Here is a 16,004-nt window from a genome sequence, read left to right as displayed (position 1 = left end):
CAAATGTTTAAAAGCAATTCCTCCCAGAGGTGAATGTGCATGATCTTCAAAAATGGTCTATAATTAAGAGCTTGTCTTAGCAAAACTATATTGTATTCAATTTTTTTATTCTCACGACAAAAACGAGTTATCACATCACAACCCATGCATATGGGGAACACATATAGAAGAGAAAACGCTAAATTTAGATCCTTTGTGTTTAGCCCTCTATGCAGTCAGTCTGTTCAACCACTAGATGGACAATATGTAGACGGGTTTAAATGCAACCATTAGATTTTGGCCATAACTTAAGTTCAGTTTTAAAGCAAGTGATCAAATCCGATAGTTTCATTTAAATCTGTCCGCATGTCTTCCATCTAGTGGTTAGAAGGATTGAACGCATGTAGGCTGGATGCACTAGATCTAAAAACACTCATCCATTCCCTCCTTCCCTTTTCTACAAGTACATAAAACATGAGAAAATGGTATGTGGTCCTCTCTTGTGAGGGGGAAGAAAAGCTAGCTAGCTAACCCTTATATCACCTCCTCTTCATCTGTCTATGTGAGTAACCAATCAGCATAAGTTTCAAAGGCTAGGTAGAAGATGGAGGAGGGTTTGTTAGCAGAAGAGAAAGGAGTGTTTTTTATCAAAAGGAGCAAGATAGTGGAAGAAGTGAAGAACATTGGGCGTCTAGGAGGGCCAATGGTAGTGATCACCTTGTTGGAGGACTCGCTTCAGCTCATTTCCATGATGATGGCTGGCCACCAGGGTGTCTATGAACTCTCTAGCGTTGCCATTGCCACTTCTCTCACCCACATTACTGGCTTTAGTCTCCTTGTAAGTCTTCTTTTTCTTCAGTGCATGGTTCTATTTTTCGAAAACAGATCTTCTCCGTTCGGGCAAGCCACCCACCCAATTCCCCCGCACTTTGAAATGGCTTGCCCATGGTACACCCAGAGTATGGGGGATGGACAAACAACTTGCTCGGATGAAGAAGACCTAAATCCCTACTTTTATAGTTTATGAAGAATAAAAATTTATCAACATCTTGAAAAATATGTGAATTAAAAGGAGAATAGATTAAATGGAACTTGTATCAATATTCTTCTTTTTGTATGGAAGTTCTATCAAAATTCAGGTTTGCACCATCTGTGAGGTGGTTAGTTTTCTTTCTTTTTTATTTGGTAGTTAATCAAACAAGGATTGCTATGATATTAAGATACAAATTTAACAATAATTTTATTTAAATAGGATCAACATGCATGACATGAGCAGATCTTGTCTTTAATTAATTATTTATTGATAAGAGACAAAGTTAAAATTTATAAGTTTTCTTTTGTTCTTAGGAAATTAATGAACACCATGGCTGATTCTCTAGTTTGGATATTCCGTCTTGTACATGCTAGCAAGTAGCAACACTGTGTGGTTGAGGTTTATTCGTATGTTTTAGACTCATCCACCCAAAAGTAGTTTGTCTTTTTTGGGGCCCTTGGGTTGAAGTGACTAAGAAAAAATGAAAAAGAAAACCAATAAGTTGAGAATAAAGCTGTTTGATACCAAAAATATCCAGGGATCCAAAATCTGATACTCTGACGTTTTAATGTTGATGATACGTGTTTCAATCCCATGTACTAAAAAGTCTAAAAGCCTAAAAGTCTAGAAGTCTAAAAACCATGATGATTCATGATTGTGGGGGACATGGTTCCATACTTCCATTATATATTCAAGGACCAGTCAGAGTCTCAGATCAGTCCAACCCCCAATGACTTTTTCACAACACCAACGATATCTTAGTGCTTTTTTTTTTTATATTTCTTTTTGATAGGAAATGCCTCAGTAGGTGAAGTGATGTCAAGATGGTGGGGTTGAAATTCAGTGTTGCACATTAACTGTGTCGCTCATGGTCGAGATCAAGATGGTGGAGTTAAACCTCAGTTTTGCACATTAACTGTGCTATTGACAGTAGAGATAAAACATCGATTGAGATTTATATCTTGACAGTCTATTTAACTTTCGAAATAGAAGGTCGAGATCAAAATCTTGGTAGAAATTTGATTTAGACCGTCGATAACATATGCTTCGCATTTATGTGCAGCATTGAAGTTCGAAACAAGATTGTGGAGGATATGGTTTCATTGTCCAGGACTACCAAAGTCTCAAATTAGAGTCTTGGATCAATCCCACATGATGATATTTTAGTAGTTTTTTCTTTTGGGCATAAAATGTCTTAGTAGGTGAAGTCACATCAAAATTGGAAGGACTTCACCGTAAGTTCAAAGGGAGGCTGGTCCGATTCCACTTCTAGTTAGTAAAAGCATCAACATCACAGATCTACCAACGGGGGTTGGTCCAAGTGGTAAGCAACTTGGTCCACTTAAGCAATGTTTCGGTATTGAAACCTTGTGGATGCAAAAAATTTTCGTTGGGAGACTCACCCACCACAGTCAGGTGTGCAACCCGAGTCGATTGGCAACCAAAAAAAAAAAAAGAGATAGCCCATTGATTGGTTTATTGTATAGCATTTTTGGATTAATCACCAAAACTAGCCAGCTTGACCCTTAATTTAAAAGTGATTACTATATTAAACTTGTAATATTTTTATTAGTCATAAAGCAGCCGCCTTGATCTTGCTTTTCAAAAGTAAGTTTTTTCTCTTTCTTTTATTATTATTAAAACAAAGTGATGAACAATAACTTTTTTTTCTCTCTTTTTTATTTCTATTTATTATAAACTTATATTTTTTGAAAAGGTTTATGTATTAACTATTATGCAATTAAATGGCCATAACATCATATTAAATAATCTGGTCACAAGTTCGAGCAATTTATTTTATTATTTTTCTTTGAAACAAAACCCTATTATATATTTGGATAAATTTATGAAAAAAAATGTGATAGAAACTTTGTCAGTATAAAAGAACTTCAATCAATGGGCGATTGAGCAGCAAAGTTGATTATAGTGGGGATTTTGAATTTGAATTTGTTTAATATTTTTTTCAAATAATTTAGACAACCAGACAAATGATCAACACTTATATGTAGGATGTTAGAGTTCAAACTTTCTTGAGACCAGGGCGAAGCTTTGACTATATTAGTTATATAAAAATTTTCCTAAAGATGTAGTTGAAGTATGTATATGTCTGATCGAATAAACCTCAGATCCCAAAAGATAAAAAAACTCAATTTTTTTCAAGACTTTGGTTATCATGACCCACAGTTTATTGTTGACAAAACATTTTGTCGGAATTTTTTTCTTCTAGTTTTCTAATGAAATTCTGAATAAAAAAAAAACTTCACCGGTTTTCATCAATTTTCTTATGAGAATATATTTTTATATTTCTTTCTATTGAAAGATAACATATATATTTCAATTTTTATTGAGTTATCTTTTACTCTATTTTTTTTTTTTTTGAATTGGTACTTATTTTAATAGGAGATGATGAATATTATATAAATGGATATATCACAAGGAGATGAGTGACTATTATATATATATGGATATACCACAAGGAGATTCGAACAAATGAGCTCTTCAATGAGAAAAGTATTGGTATTTCTCACTTGGATTCCCCTTGGAACCAAAGTTATTAATCTGAATCCGGTTCAAACTTGTTTAAAATAATTAAAATGATCATTAATAAATCACGAATTGAAATACAAAGAGAACAAAAGAATGCAGAAATTTAACGTGATTCACATGCTAATGTGGTATACTAGTTCACGAGTTGCCAAAGTTATCAATCTAAACCCAGTTAAAACTTGAGTAAAACAGTTAGAACTCAGCACGGTCATTAATAATCGTGAATTGAAATAGAAAAAAAAATAAATAATGCATAAATTTAACGTGATAATCACGCAAACGTGGTATGCTAGCTTACGAGTGAAGAGAAAGAAATGCAGTTTACTAGTTTATGAGCGAAGAGAAATAACTTTACACTACGTAAGAGAATAACATAATGAAAATTTATTCACCAATCTGTAGAACAACGTTATAAGAACTATTGCTCGAAATCCTAAAGCAAAAGTCCCACATGTCACAATGATTTCGCAAGTGGACATAGAAAACGTTGATGGTAAAGGAGTCGATCCTACAAAATATACAAAATATGCGGAAATAGTCTATCTTTGAAGTTGAGTACAAATATTCGGACCTTGCTTGGGTCCTGCGCCATGCACTTTGGGCGATAGGATTAGAATTTCGGCTTGATGATCCTGTACATTTATGGCGCAGGATACAAGCTTTTATGCAAAAATTCACGTCACAACATAACAGAACCCGTTTCGTAAGATAACAGAACCCGTACGTTAACGACAGCTTGTTACCGTCACGTTACACTATAAAAGCACCTAAAAATAACATCTCATTTGTGTGTTCTTCCACTTCCCGTTGACGGCGAACAGAAGCTTATCAGTTAGCACCGCCTATAGAAATTTTATCTCTGCAGCTGCGAATCGCACGACATTTGAAGTTGGTTTAGGGATGGAGGAAGGATTGTTGGCGAAGGAGAGAGGAGGAGAAGAGGATTTGAGATGGAGAGTGATAGTGGAAGAAGTGAAGAACGTTGTATTCTTAGCAGGTCCAATGGTGGCGGTCACACTGTCGCAATACCTACTTCAGGTCATCTCTTTAATGATGGTTGGCCATCTCGGTGAGCTTGAACTCTCCAGCACCGCTATTGCCACTTCCCTTACCAGCGTTACCGGCTTCAGTGTTCTCGTAAGTTCTCTCTGAATCTTCTCCTTCCTCTCATCGTTCATTCAACTTTTTTTTCCCGATCAGTGTGGATGGTGGATTAATAGCATCTCCAATCGATTTTTTTCCTTAAATTTATCTTCTATAATTTTTCTTTTGATTTCAATCTTTCAATAGTATATCCATTTTCGTTACTGCAGTTCTTATTTTTCTTTTATAAATTTTTAAATTTTGTTTTATTTCCGGGGCAATTTCAGTATCGAATAGGGTTCTGAGTTTAGAAAAGCCTAACCGAGACGTCCAGGGAAGGGTGTATCCAAATTTTCTATGATCTAATGCCCGACAAAATCTTAGCTTCCTTGTCGTTTTATCACATGCGAATGCGCGATTCTCTGAACTTTATTTTTTAGTGGAAGACTCTAAACATTGTATTTGATTACATTAGGACTCAGATCAGTGTCCAAAAAGATGATCATTAGAACTTGGACGTACTTGGTAGTTCGCCGTTCAGTGATTACTAGTTACGTGAATATCCCGGCTACTTTTTCTAGTGGAGTTTGATGACTTTTCATCCAAAATGATAGAGACTGTAGCTTCTGTTTTTTTCTGTTTTTTTTTCTTTCGAGTCTCTGAAAAACCACAGAAAGGGGATTTGTTTTTGGTTGAGTGAATCGTCGATGAGTATGCGGACAGTGGACTTCCACAGTTCCACTTAAAAAAAAAAAAGTTTCCTTGGCAACGCGCACATGTCACCGTCAAGAACCCGTGTTTAGGCTTCTTGCCCAGTGGCGTAGGTTCATGCTTCTCCACTTTTGTCTCTTTTTTTATTTATTTTCTCGGTATAAAAAAACCATTTGTTCACCCTAATCCCTTTTTGATTTAGTCTCTTTCATGAATCAGGTTTCATGATTCAGGCCCACAGGCAAGGGTTGTCTAATACCTGCAAGGTTTGCTGTGGTGGTGTCTGTTTGGTTCATCTAAGATCCTGTAACTCTAAGAAATAAATGCCCATGATAACCCTCTAACCCTGTACCGTTCGGATCACCTCTGCGTCTGCTCCCTGATGCTTCACCATGCATTTGGTGTGGGTCATGTGAGACTTACTGGTGGCCTACCTCTAATGAAGTATATGACATGTTAGAAAATGTCTCGAAAATGAAATTACTCATTTTCCCATGATTTGAGTTCATGATTAACTCTCATGATGTACAGAGGAACCAGAGTGAAAAACTTCAGACAGTCCTGGTTCAAGTGTGATTCCTTGGTGGATGGGGATCCACCATTGAAACGATGGGACCTATTTGCACCTCTTATTGTCCCAACTCTCTTATTTATGTATAGATGGCCTCATAATGGACTCCCTTAACCTTGAGCATGGAAAGATGCTCCATAAGGTCAGTCCTGCAAAATGACAAAGGGCCGTGACGTACTGATTTCAAAGAGAGGACTCTGGGTAGCTCACTTCTTGAAACGAAGAAGACACAGAGAGCCAGGTAATTCGTAGCTTATAAATATAAGTTGTTTCTCTGAGTTTATCATTGGGCTGTAAAGCTTATGAGACTAACCGAATCGGTGAGGTATGCTTATATCACAGGGTTATATTACTGTTGAGGGATTGCCCACATGTTTATTATACATTCTGAGAACTAAAAAGAGCATCTCAGTAAACAAGGCTGTCAATGCTGTGAGTCCGGTTTCTTTTAGAACGGTCATATTGTACATACTAGTATCTTTTCTTTTATGAGGAGGTTGTTTCAAGACCCGCAATGAATTAGTAACATGAAACAACTTCCTACATTGTAACCCAAAAAAAGAAAAAAGAAACAATTTCCTACATTTTGATGCTTAAAAATCATAAAGTGATCAAATATCCATAGTCATGCATTTTAAGCAGTACTACTTAAGCATACTTTTGTCAATGATTATAACGGAAAAGTATTCAAACACACATGACTTAAAAGCCACTGTATCATCCCACTTTTCAGCCATTTAAATTAACATAGTAGGCTAAACATTGGATGGATTTGGGTATCTTTGACGATTCACCTGTCAAATTCGGTTCTTCCTTCTTTTCACTTGTTGATGTTCAGCTTTCTTCCAAGACTTCTCAAACATTTTCCAATCCCTCTTTGAACTAATGGTGATGTCAGATGCTCTGACATACTGACTGTTCACATATCTTGAATTAGACAACTTATCCTAAATATTTTCTGCCCCTAATGGATTGTTCTGTTACAGTTATCAAGGGGTCATAAAATGGGAGCCATTGTCTCACAGGGACCTAGATCCTGTACTACAATCATAAGAGTGTAAAAATAGTTGTACTTGATTCCTGTTCTATTGTGTGATGTTACTTTTATGGGTTGCTTGTATGCTGCTACAATTTCCAGCAACTATGGTGCTTTAGAAGGGAATGGTAGGCTTTCCATCTTTGATGAATTTAGTGTGTGTATAAAACTTATTATTGTTTGTTTTCTAGATATAACTTTTCTGGTAGTTAATATTCATTAATGTTCCCCCCCCCCCCCCCAACACCCCAAAAAAAAAAAAAAAAAAAAAGGTATACTAATGGAGTTCTCTTCTTGATAAGCAGTTAGGAATGGCAAGTGCATTGGAAACCATGTGTGGGCAGGCTTATGGAGCACAGCAATATAAAAAGCTTGGGATTCATACATACAGCGCTATTGTCTCTCTCGCCCTGGTTTGTCTCCCTCTTTCCCTAATATGGATCTTCTTGGGAAAGCTGCTTTCTTTAATAGGTCAGGACCCTTCAATCTCAGCTGAAGCTGGCAAATATGCAATGTGGCTTATTCCTGCGCTGCTAGCTTATGCGACCCTTCAACCACTAGTCAGATACTACCAATCTCAAAGTATGATCCTTCCCATGCTTTTAAGCTCCTGCGCGACTCTGGTTTTCCACATCCCCCTTTGTTGGATCCTAGTGTTTAAGTCAGGATTAAGAAACATTGGAGCTGCATTATCAATCGGCATATCCTATTGGTTAAACACGATCTTCCTCATAATGTACATGAAGTACTCTCCCTCTTGTGAAAAAACTCGTGTGCCGTTCTCAATGGAGGCACTTCAAAGTATCAGCGAGTTTTTCCGACTCGCTATCCCATCTGCTGTGATGGTTTGGTATATTTCCTCCTTTATTTATTTGTTGAAGAAGTAAAAGTATTTCTTTCCCAAACCATTTCCTTTTTTTAACAAACTTTTGTGGTTGTGATAATTCTAGTCTTGAGTGGTGGTCTTTTGAGCTGCTCGTCTTGTTATCTGGGCTTTTACCAAATCCAGAGCTTGAGACTTCAGTACTTTCAATCTGGTATGATTTTCTCAATTCTTATTTTCTTGCTGCTGAATATTTAAAGTTAGAGAATAGGGATTGAAGCTTTAGATTGCAGAGGTTTGGTTATTAGCACTCACTTTGTAGAAGGTAAGATTTCTAATCTATACTTTGTCTACAGTCTCACTACTATCTCGGTGCTCTATGCAATACCATATGGAGTTGGTGCTGCTGCAAGGTTTGCTCTGAAATTTCTCCCACTAGATCCTCTTTCATTTTCCTTTAACGTACTCTTTTTCTAGATATATGTCATGCATGAACAATCATTTTCTTATCTGTAGGCTTTTATGACAAACAGCAATGAGTATAAGATTTCTCTTTCTTCAGTAGACATCTGCATCAGTATATTAGAATGAAGAACTTCAAAACAATTGCAGCTGCACTGTATGATTGTGTCAGGTCACAGATAATACTCTTTGTTAGGGTGTAAATCTCCCTTTTTGGTTGACTCTAGGTACTTTACACTTCAACCTACCATGATAAGTCAACTCTCTTAGGAAATCGTAGAAGTGTTGCAATCGTGCTCAAGATTACACAACATAAGAGATTGGCTGAAGTGGTTTTCCTTCACCACCTCTTCAATGAAGGAAGGCACATATTTATTAGATATATCTAAAAGAGTTACAATATGAATACAACAAAGTAGCTGAGTTTGAGTAAAAGTCATCCTATAAATTCGGTTTGGAATTGCACTTAACAGCTGACAGCTCCTATCAGTGTTGACTCCTTCAACACAACATTCAAATTTTGAACTTCTGAATGTTCCATTACATTCCCCTGCAAGCGAATCGGCTTGTTCTAGCTTTGACTGTACTGCCTTGAATTGTGGTTCTGGTAACCTTTTGGTTAGTATGTCAGCCTGTTGACCTTGAGTTGACAGAAATCACACATGTAGCCTCTTGGCTGCCACTTTTTCTCTGATGAAGCGGTAGTCAATCTCTATGTGTTTTACACGTGGATGAAATAGAGGATTGGCCACAAGGTAAGTTGCCCATATGTTATCAAAGAGTGTTGGGGCAGTGATTGGATGGCCAAGATCTTTCAGCAATTGTTGTTACCACATGACTTCTGCTGTTGCATTTGCCACAGTTTTGTACTCAGACTCAGTTGAGGACCTTGGATGGTGTTCTTAATTTATCTAAGAATTCTTTTGATAGCAGCCCATTGATCCAAGGGGGTTTGTACAGTAGGCAAACTTGGTTCACAGAGAAAGCTATGTCTGGTCTTGTCAAGCTCAAGTATTGCAATTCACCCACTATGCTTCTATACGAGGGGTCTTGAAATCTGCAGTTGTGCTTGGGATTGCTGTTGAGATCGTAGTTCAGGTGGGCATTGGTTTTGCATTTGTCGTGTTTTCTCAATGCAATAAATCTAGGCTATACTTGGTCTGTGACAAATGGAGACCATTAGAGTCTTTCACTACCTTGATTCCTAGAAAATAATGTAGGTCCTCTAAGTCCTACATGGAGAATTCATTGTTGGTGGTTGTGATAATCTTAAATCAGCTTTAGATTTGTGCTGGCGACAATGATGTCATTGAGATATACTAGGAGAAATATTCGATGGTGCTTGGTTTTATGAATACAGAGGGCTGAATTTGAAGCTAAAGAATGACACCCAATTTTCTCTGGAAACTGGCCCAGCTAGAGAGCCTTCTTGAGATGATAAACATGCTTAGGGAAAGCTGGATGTGCAATTCCCTTTGGTTGAGACATACACATCTTCCTCTATGGCGCCATTGAGGAATCCATTCTGTTTGTCAAGTTGTCGAAGCTGCCATCCATTTTAGATTTCAATGGAGAAATAACTCGGATGTTGGTTGGGCTCACAGCTGTACTAAATGTACCAATGTAGTTAGTATCCTCACTTTGATGAAAGCCTTTTGCAACAAGGAGGGCTTTGTATCATGAAATGGAACCATCTGCATTTTGCTTAATTCTGTATACGTACTTGTTGGAAACTAGGTTCATATTTGATGTGTAAGGTATAAATTGTCATGTTCCACGGTGAAGTAATGCATTAAATTCGTCACTCATTGCCTCCCTCCATTTAGGATCTTTGCTTGCTTTGGTATAAATTAAGAGTTCAACATCAGTAGGGTTAGTATCAATTAGATTAACTGTGAGTAGGGGGTATTTAGTTGTCAGAACTCATGACATTGAATTCTGAGATGGGTTTCACTATACCAGATTTGAGATGGGTTTGCATGGGATGGTGGACCTAGAGGTTCTATTTGGAATGGGTCAAGTGGTGGAAGAGCTGATGTAGTTGAACATAAACTGATATGGTTCTGAGGTTGGGCCGATGCCATGGATTTAGTGAGCTTGCTGGAGCACTATTTTGTGATGGATCTAGTGGGCCAAGTGATAGTGTAGTTTGGTTGGTATGAGCTCAAAATGATTGGACTATGGGTCGCTATAGTGTTGAATTTGGTGCGACCAAAATTAATTGCAGGTTAGAGTTGTTAGGAATGGGAGAATCTAGATTGGACCTATGTGGGTCATTATTGGGTGGGCTTTGAGATTGGATTACAATGTTGTCATTCAAAACAATGACGAGGTTGGATATTTATTTATTTTTATTTTTTTGGGGGGGGGGGGTTGGGTTGTAGTGGTGTGAGGGTGCATGTGATGCATATGGAAAGCAATGTTCATCAAACTTCACATGTATTGAAATGTATGTGCAGTCACTAGGTTGATGAAAGCCCTTGTACCCCTTGTGCTGGTTGCTATGACAAACAATAATGCATTGCGTGGACCGTGATTGCAATTTGAACTATTGTAAGGATGTAACAAGGGATTACAGGCTTGTCCGTAAGTGGGTATAATCAGGATACTTATTTTGAAGAAAACCTCATGAGGGGACCTGTGTTGCAACAGTAGTATAGGCAGCCTGTTAAGCAAATATACTCCTTCTCAAATTTAGATGTTCAAAATGTTATGGAACCAATGCATGGGACATTAGAGTGAGACCTTGTTCAACAATATGGCGATGCTTTCACTTTGCTTGGCCGTTGTGTTCTTACATATGAGGGCAACAAGAGTATTGGTGAGTGTATCCCATGTTCTCTGAAAGAATGATTAAAAATTTGATATTTCTTGGCCCCATCTGACTGAAAAACTTTTAACTTAGTCTTAAAATGTTCTCAACATGGGCATAAATTGTAATGAGAATGGAATAGAGAAAAAAGAAGGATAAGGAAAGTAGGGGGAAGAATTGGTCTTGAAGAAGGAGAAGAAGGAGAAGAACACTCATGAGAAGAAGAAGAGAAGGGGAGAGAGCGAGACAAAGGGGTGCAAATGCACAAATCTGAAGCTTCAATTCAGCCTCCTTTCTTTTTCTCAAAAAATTTTCCTCTTTTTTATTGCCCATTTATAGCTTGGCTAAAGCTTTACAAGAAACAGAAACATAATAGATTGTAAATAGAAGCTAATATCCTAGTAACTAGTGACAATAGAATCTTATGGAAATAGAGTCAAAGTTAGAAACTACCAAAATAGAAACTAAACTAAGGTCCTAAATCTTTGAATAATAAAATCTTCAGAAAATTTGATCTTGGGCCCTGGAAAATTCTCTATGAATATTCTGAATTCCAAATAATGGGTTGTGACATTGTTCATGTGATAGTGTTTTGGCCTCTTTCTAGCCTTCTAAAAGACATCTGAATTGAATGGGCTGGCTTGAGCTGGCCTGGTCCATTGCTGGTTCATTTGATCCTGGTTCCATGCTGGTTGTCCTGCATCAAAATGCTTAAAAATAGAGAATGAATCAGAACGAGACATAATAGGAAATTTTCATGCAAATCTGCTAAAATCATCTATAAACAAAATATATTAGCTAAAACCCTGAATAGAAGAGGCGTGTGGTGGACCCTAGATATCCGAGGGCAATAATTCAAATGGAGGGTTTGCTACTGAGTTATTCAGTGCAAAGGTAACTGAAGGCTTTTCCATTTGGTAGGAATACATACTGATGTAAAAGAAGATGGAGCCACTGGCATGGAAGGTTGGTGAAGAATGGAATCCAAACACTTGATGGAGGGATGCCCTAATCGGTCATATGCCAAATCAACTTGGGAACCCTTTCGCCAATGTGAACAGTGGGCAACATTGACGGTGATGGAGGTGGGAGACGATATGGGTCGTCTAATCATTCCTTGGAGTAGGATTTTTCTTGTAGATGGGTCCGTCACATAGCAAGAAGTTGGGTGAAATTGGTAAACAATGTAATTATCACCAGTGAACTTGCTAACTGATAATAGATTCTTGGTGATATCTAGAACATGTATTATATCATGCAATTGGAATTGACATAAAGGAGAATGAATAGTAGAAGTTCCAATGTTGTTTATTTTTCAAACCCTGCACCATTTCCTATGCGACATGATTGGTTCTTGTGTATGGTGAACTCTGATTCATTTTTCCCATATCAGATGTATGATTGCTCCATACTCTGGGTACCATGCCGAATTGAAGAAGGCAGTTGGTGTGCCAAGGATAGCCTCAGTCTGAGGTAGAGCAGCAACTGCTCGAAGATGATATGAATCATATGATGGGTAGAATTTATTATAATATGTAGCAGCAGCGTCGTTGCTGCGATGACAGATTTGGCAGCACCTGCATTCTCATGTGATTATGTTGCTGATCAATATTATGGGAAAATCCTTTAACTCTTCCACCATAATAATGGTTGCTTCAATTGCCATGACTACGGTAATAGTTCTGGTAGTGTTCTCGGCATTTCCATTGTTTGACTGAGTGGAGGTGGTGTTTTGGCTTCTATGGAAGCAGCTCAAGATGAGATACCCACTGGTTGTGAAGAATATCCTGGCTGGGTAACATACCAGTGAAATCTTCCAATGCAAGTGGGTCGAACCTAGCTGTTGAGGTTGCCAAAGAGTCCTATTCAGGGCCCAAGCCACGAAAAGTTGCCAGGATCACATCTTAATCAGAAACAGGACTTGCTGATGCAGCAAGATTGTCAATTATGGATTTTACCTTTTGAAGATCATCTGGCATAGAAGAGGTGCCTTTCTTTGGCTGTGAGAGTTGGTACTCCAATTGCATCACACAAGCTTGGATTGAGGCATATTTGCTCCAAGGTGCAGCATGCTTCATTGGAAGTGGACATACCAACAATATGAGTGAGTGTACTTCTGTAAGAGAGGAGATCATCCAACTCAATATTATTTGATCTTGCTTTCACTGCTGCAGGTAAGCTGGGTTAGGAGTCAAAGATCTGGTAGCAGTAGAACTAGAAGATGGAGATGGTATTGGAGGAGGAAGATGACTGCCGTCCACCTAACCAAACAGGTTATGTGCATGAAGCAGTGGCGTGAATTATAATTCCCATACCAAATAATTTCCTCAATCCAGCTTGACAGGAAATAAAGAGATGATATTAGAAGGGAAAATCAAATGGGAGAAAGTGGCAGTGATAGTTTTCATTGAATTTTCAGAGGTAGAAGGGATCTCCGGACCCAATTGTCTCGGCTTGGCATGCGTTCAAAAATCCCCAAACTTATTCTGGACATACACAACGAGGGGCATTTCTCCTTTTAGAATCCCTTTATAAATGAAAGCTAAAGGTTTCTCCCAATCTTTGTGGTTAGCAAAGGTACACGATAGAGCTCTGAAAGTGACAAAAAACACTGAGATAAGAAGAGAAAGAGTATTGCCATAGAAATCGGGTTTTTATCACATCTCAAAGATTTGAGAGACTTTATAATGAGCAGTGAAAAAACCCTACTTACGGAATGGGACCAAAATGAACGTGCCAAAAAAGGCAAAGGGTGCCAGAACATTTTAGATAATGACATTTGTTTTCACTGCAGCAACCATGTGGGACTAAGAATTGCAAGAAACTAGACTCTTTGTTGATGACAAAACAAGGATTAGGCTTGAACATATTCCGAGTCATGGAGAATACACAACAAAACAATTAAAGGAAGTGGGCCTCTTGGTTTTATAAATAGAATACTGCATTTGTTTGATCAATAACTCTACATCCATATATAAACATTCATAATTATGCTACTACTTGTCCACATACTATTGCATAATCATTCATTAATTATTTATACTATATTTGTTAGTAATACTAACATGGGAATGCATCTTCTACACTGTAGCACGCGAGTTTCAAATGAATTAGGAGCTGGGAACCCAAATGCAGCTCGTAGGGCTGTCTGTGTTGTGATGCTTATTGCAGTTACAGAGACTCTAATGGTGAGTTCAACCCTGTTTTTCTGCCGACATATTTTTGGTTATGCTTACAGTAATGAGAGGGAAGTCATAAAGTATGTTGAGGAGATGGCTCCTCTAATTTGTGTCTCAGTTATCATGGACAGCCTGCAAGGAGTCCTTTCAGGTTGGTTTCCCACCTATCTATCTATGTATTTCATCTGTGTCATTGAACAAGATTCAGGTTTCTCTTCTTATTTGCATGTTAAACTAGCTATACCTTATTCTCTTCATATATTTGTAGGAGTTGCTAGAGGATGTGGTTGGCAGCATTTAGGGGCCTATGTCAACCTTGGGGCTTTCTATATTTTTGGAATTCCTATAGCTGCTTTGTTGGCATTCCGTCTACATTTCAGAGGAAAGGGCTTGTGGATTGGAATTCTGTTTGGTTCTACTTTACAATCAGCTATGCTAGCTCTTATAACAGGCTGCACAAATTGGCAAAAGCAGGTCTGTATCTCCCGTTTTATACTTATTATTTAATTTTGTGAAGACTCAAAGCTGGTCTGTGTACCGTCAATCATACTAAGTTCAACAGACAAAATCTTTAGGATATTCAGACTAAGATGTACTTAATAACTAAGCCGGCACATATTCACTGGTGATTCATGGAAAATAATCATAAATTGCCTGGATAGATAGATGTAAAACTTGAATTATATATGAAAAGGTTTCAAATATTAATATTGTACATTTGTACAGCTAAACTGCTGCAGATATTGATCTGATGCCAGGTCTATGGGTTGTTGATCTTCAATGTAGAATCAATTGATATTTTGCTATTCATATCATTAGCTGTTAATTAAGTTGGTTTTCCAAATATTTTTCTTGCAGGCAATCAAGGCTAGGGAGAGAATATTTGAGGGAAGATTTTCACTAGAGAATGGATTAAAGTGAATGAGCAATGATATTACTAATTAGCTAGCATGTCATTTTTGGCCTGGTAGCACATCCAAATGTTGCTACAAGGTGAAGAGGTGAAAAAGCGAACGGGAGCAATGTTGAGAACGATTATCCAATTGTTACTCTCAGGAACACTAGAGCAGTGTAGTGAAAGGATGGGGGAGCAAAGGAGGTCTCACTCTTAACATTCTCACAAGCAATTCTTAAGAGGCATGCTAGCCTTGATTACTAGAAACCCTACCAACTTCAATATTTGTAACACGTTTCTTTGTTTGAGGTGTTTTGCTCTTTCAATTCCGTACTGTATCAGACACTTCTATACTAAATAAGGCATGAATGTCTTTAGTGCGACAATTGGTATCTTTGTTATATATTTAGGTAGCTTATTTCTTCCAGCAGAAGGACCAAAAGAACTCTAGATCCAGTGGTTTTAACAATCTGGAAGTGGGTAGTGGTCTACAGTATTTAACTTAATTTGGTCCATGTCCGTCTAGTATTGGGTCAACTGGTCTTGTTGGCTAATGGTGTTTGAAGCTCACTAAAAGCAGGGGGTCTTCCCATTCATAGAAGATATTAAAACCCTAATGGAGAAATTTGTTGAGTGCAGGCTCACCTTTGTTTCTGGGGATTTAAATGGAGCTGCTGGTTTTCTAGCTAGTTTCGCCACGCGTGGCTTCTTTGGCGAGGGAGAAGAAGGGCCCTCTTTCCACTTTCTGGGTCCAACCTCTTTTGGATGCCACACCATGAGAAAAACTATAAAATTCGATTTGTGAACGTAAATATATTTAGATATTTAGTGAAAGCATACGTGAATATTGAATTGGGAATTAGAGATTTGTAA

At 37.8% G+C, this 16,004-nt stretch overlaps 1 protein-coding gene across 3 annotated transcripts; it reads left to right on the top strand.

The window, feature by feature from the left end:
* Positions 1 to 464: 464 nt before the first annotated feature.
* LOC149001123 (protein DETOXIFICATION 12-like) lies at positions 465 to 15,810 on the top strand. 3 transcript variants are annotated; one of them, XM_089139085.1, is made up of 7 exons: positions 465 to 817; positions 7,266 to 7,810; positions 7,911 to 7,997; positions 8,140 to 8,196; positions 14,149 to 14,387; positions 14,505 to 14,710; positions 15,095 to 15,810. In XM_089139085.1, the coding sequence occupies exons 1-7, from the start codon at positions 584 to 586 to the stop codon at positions 15,155 to 15,157; spliced, it is 1,431 nt and encodes a 476-aa protein (XP_088995211.1). In that variant the 5' UTR covers positions 465 to 583; the 3' UTR covers positions 15,158 to 15,810. The 3 variants fall into 3 exon arrangements, with proteins under 3 accessions (XP_088995211.1, XP_088995210.1, XP_088995212.1); XM_089139084.1 differs by lacking the exon at positions 465 to 817 and adding an exon at positions 4,238 to 4,696 and having other exon boundaries at positions 15,095 to 15,799; XM_089139086.1 differs by lacking the exon at positions 465 to 817 and adding an exon at positions 4,703 to 6,165 and having other exon boundaries at positions 15,095 to 15,804.
* Positions 15,811 to 16,004: the final 194 nt, after the last annotated feature.

This window comes from Hakea prostrata, chromosome 11 (genome assembly GCF_041222555.1).
Source record: "Hakea prostrata isolate BN-2017 chromosome 11, UWA_Hpros_2, whole genome shotgun sequence".
Lineage (NCBI taxonomy): Eukaryota > Viridiplantae > Streptophyta > Magnoliopsida > Proteales > Proteaceae > Hakea > Hakea prostrata.
Note: the sequence above shows the minus strand (reverse complement) of the source record. Positions and strands in the feature narration are given on the sequence as shown.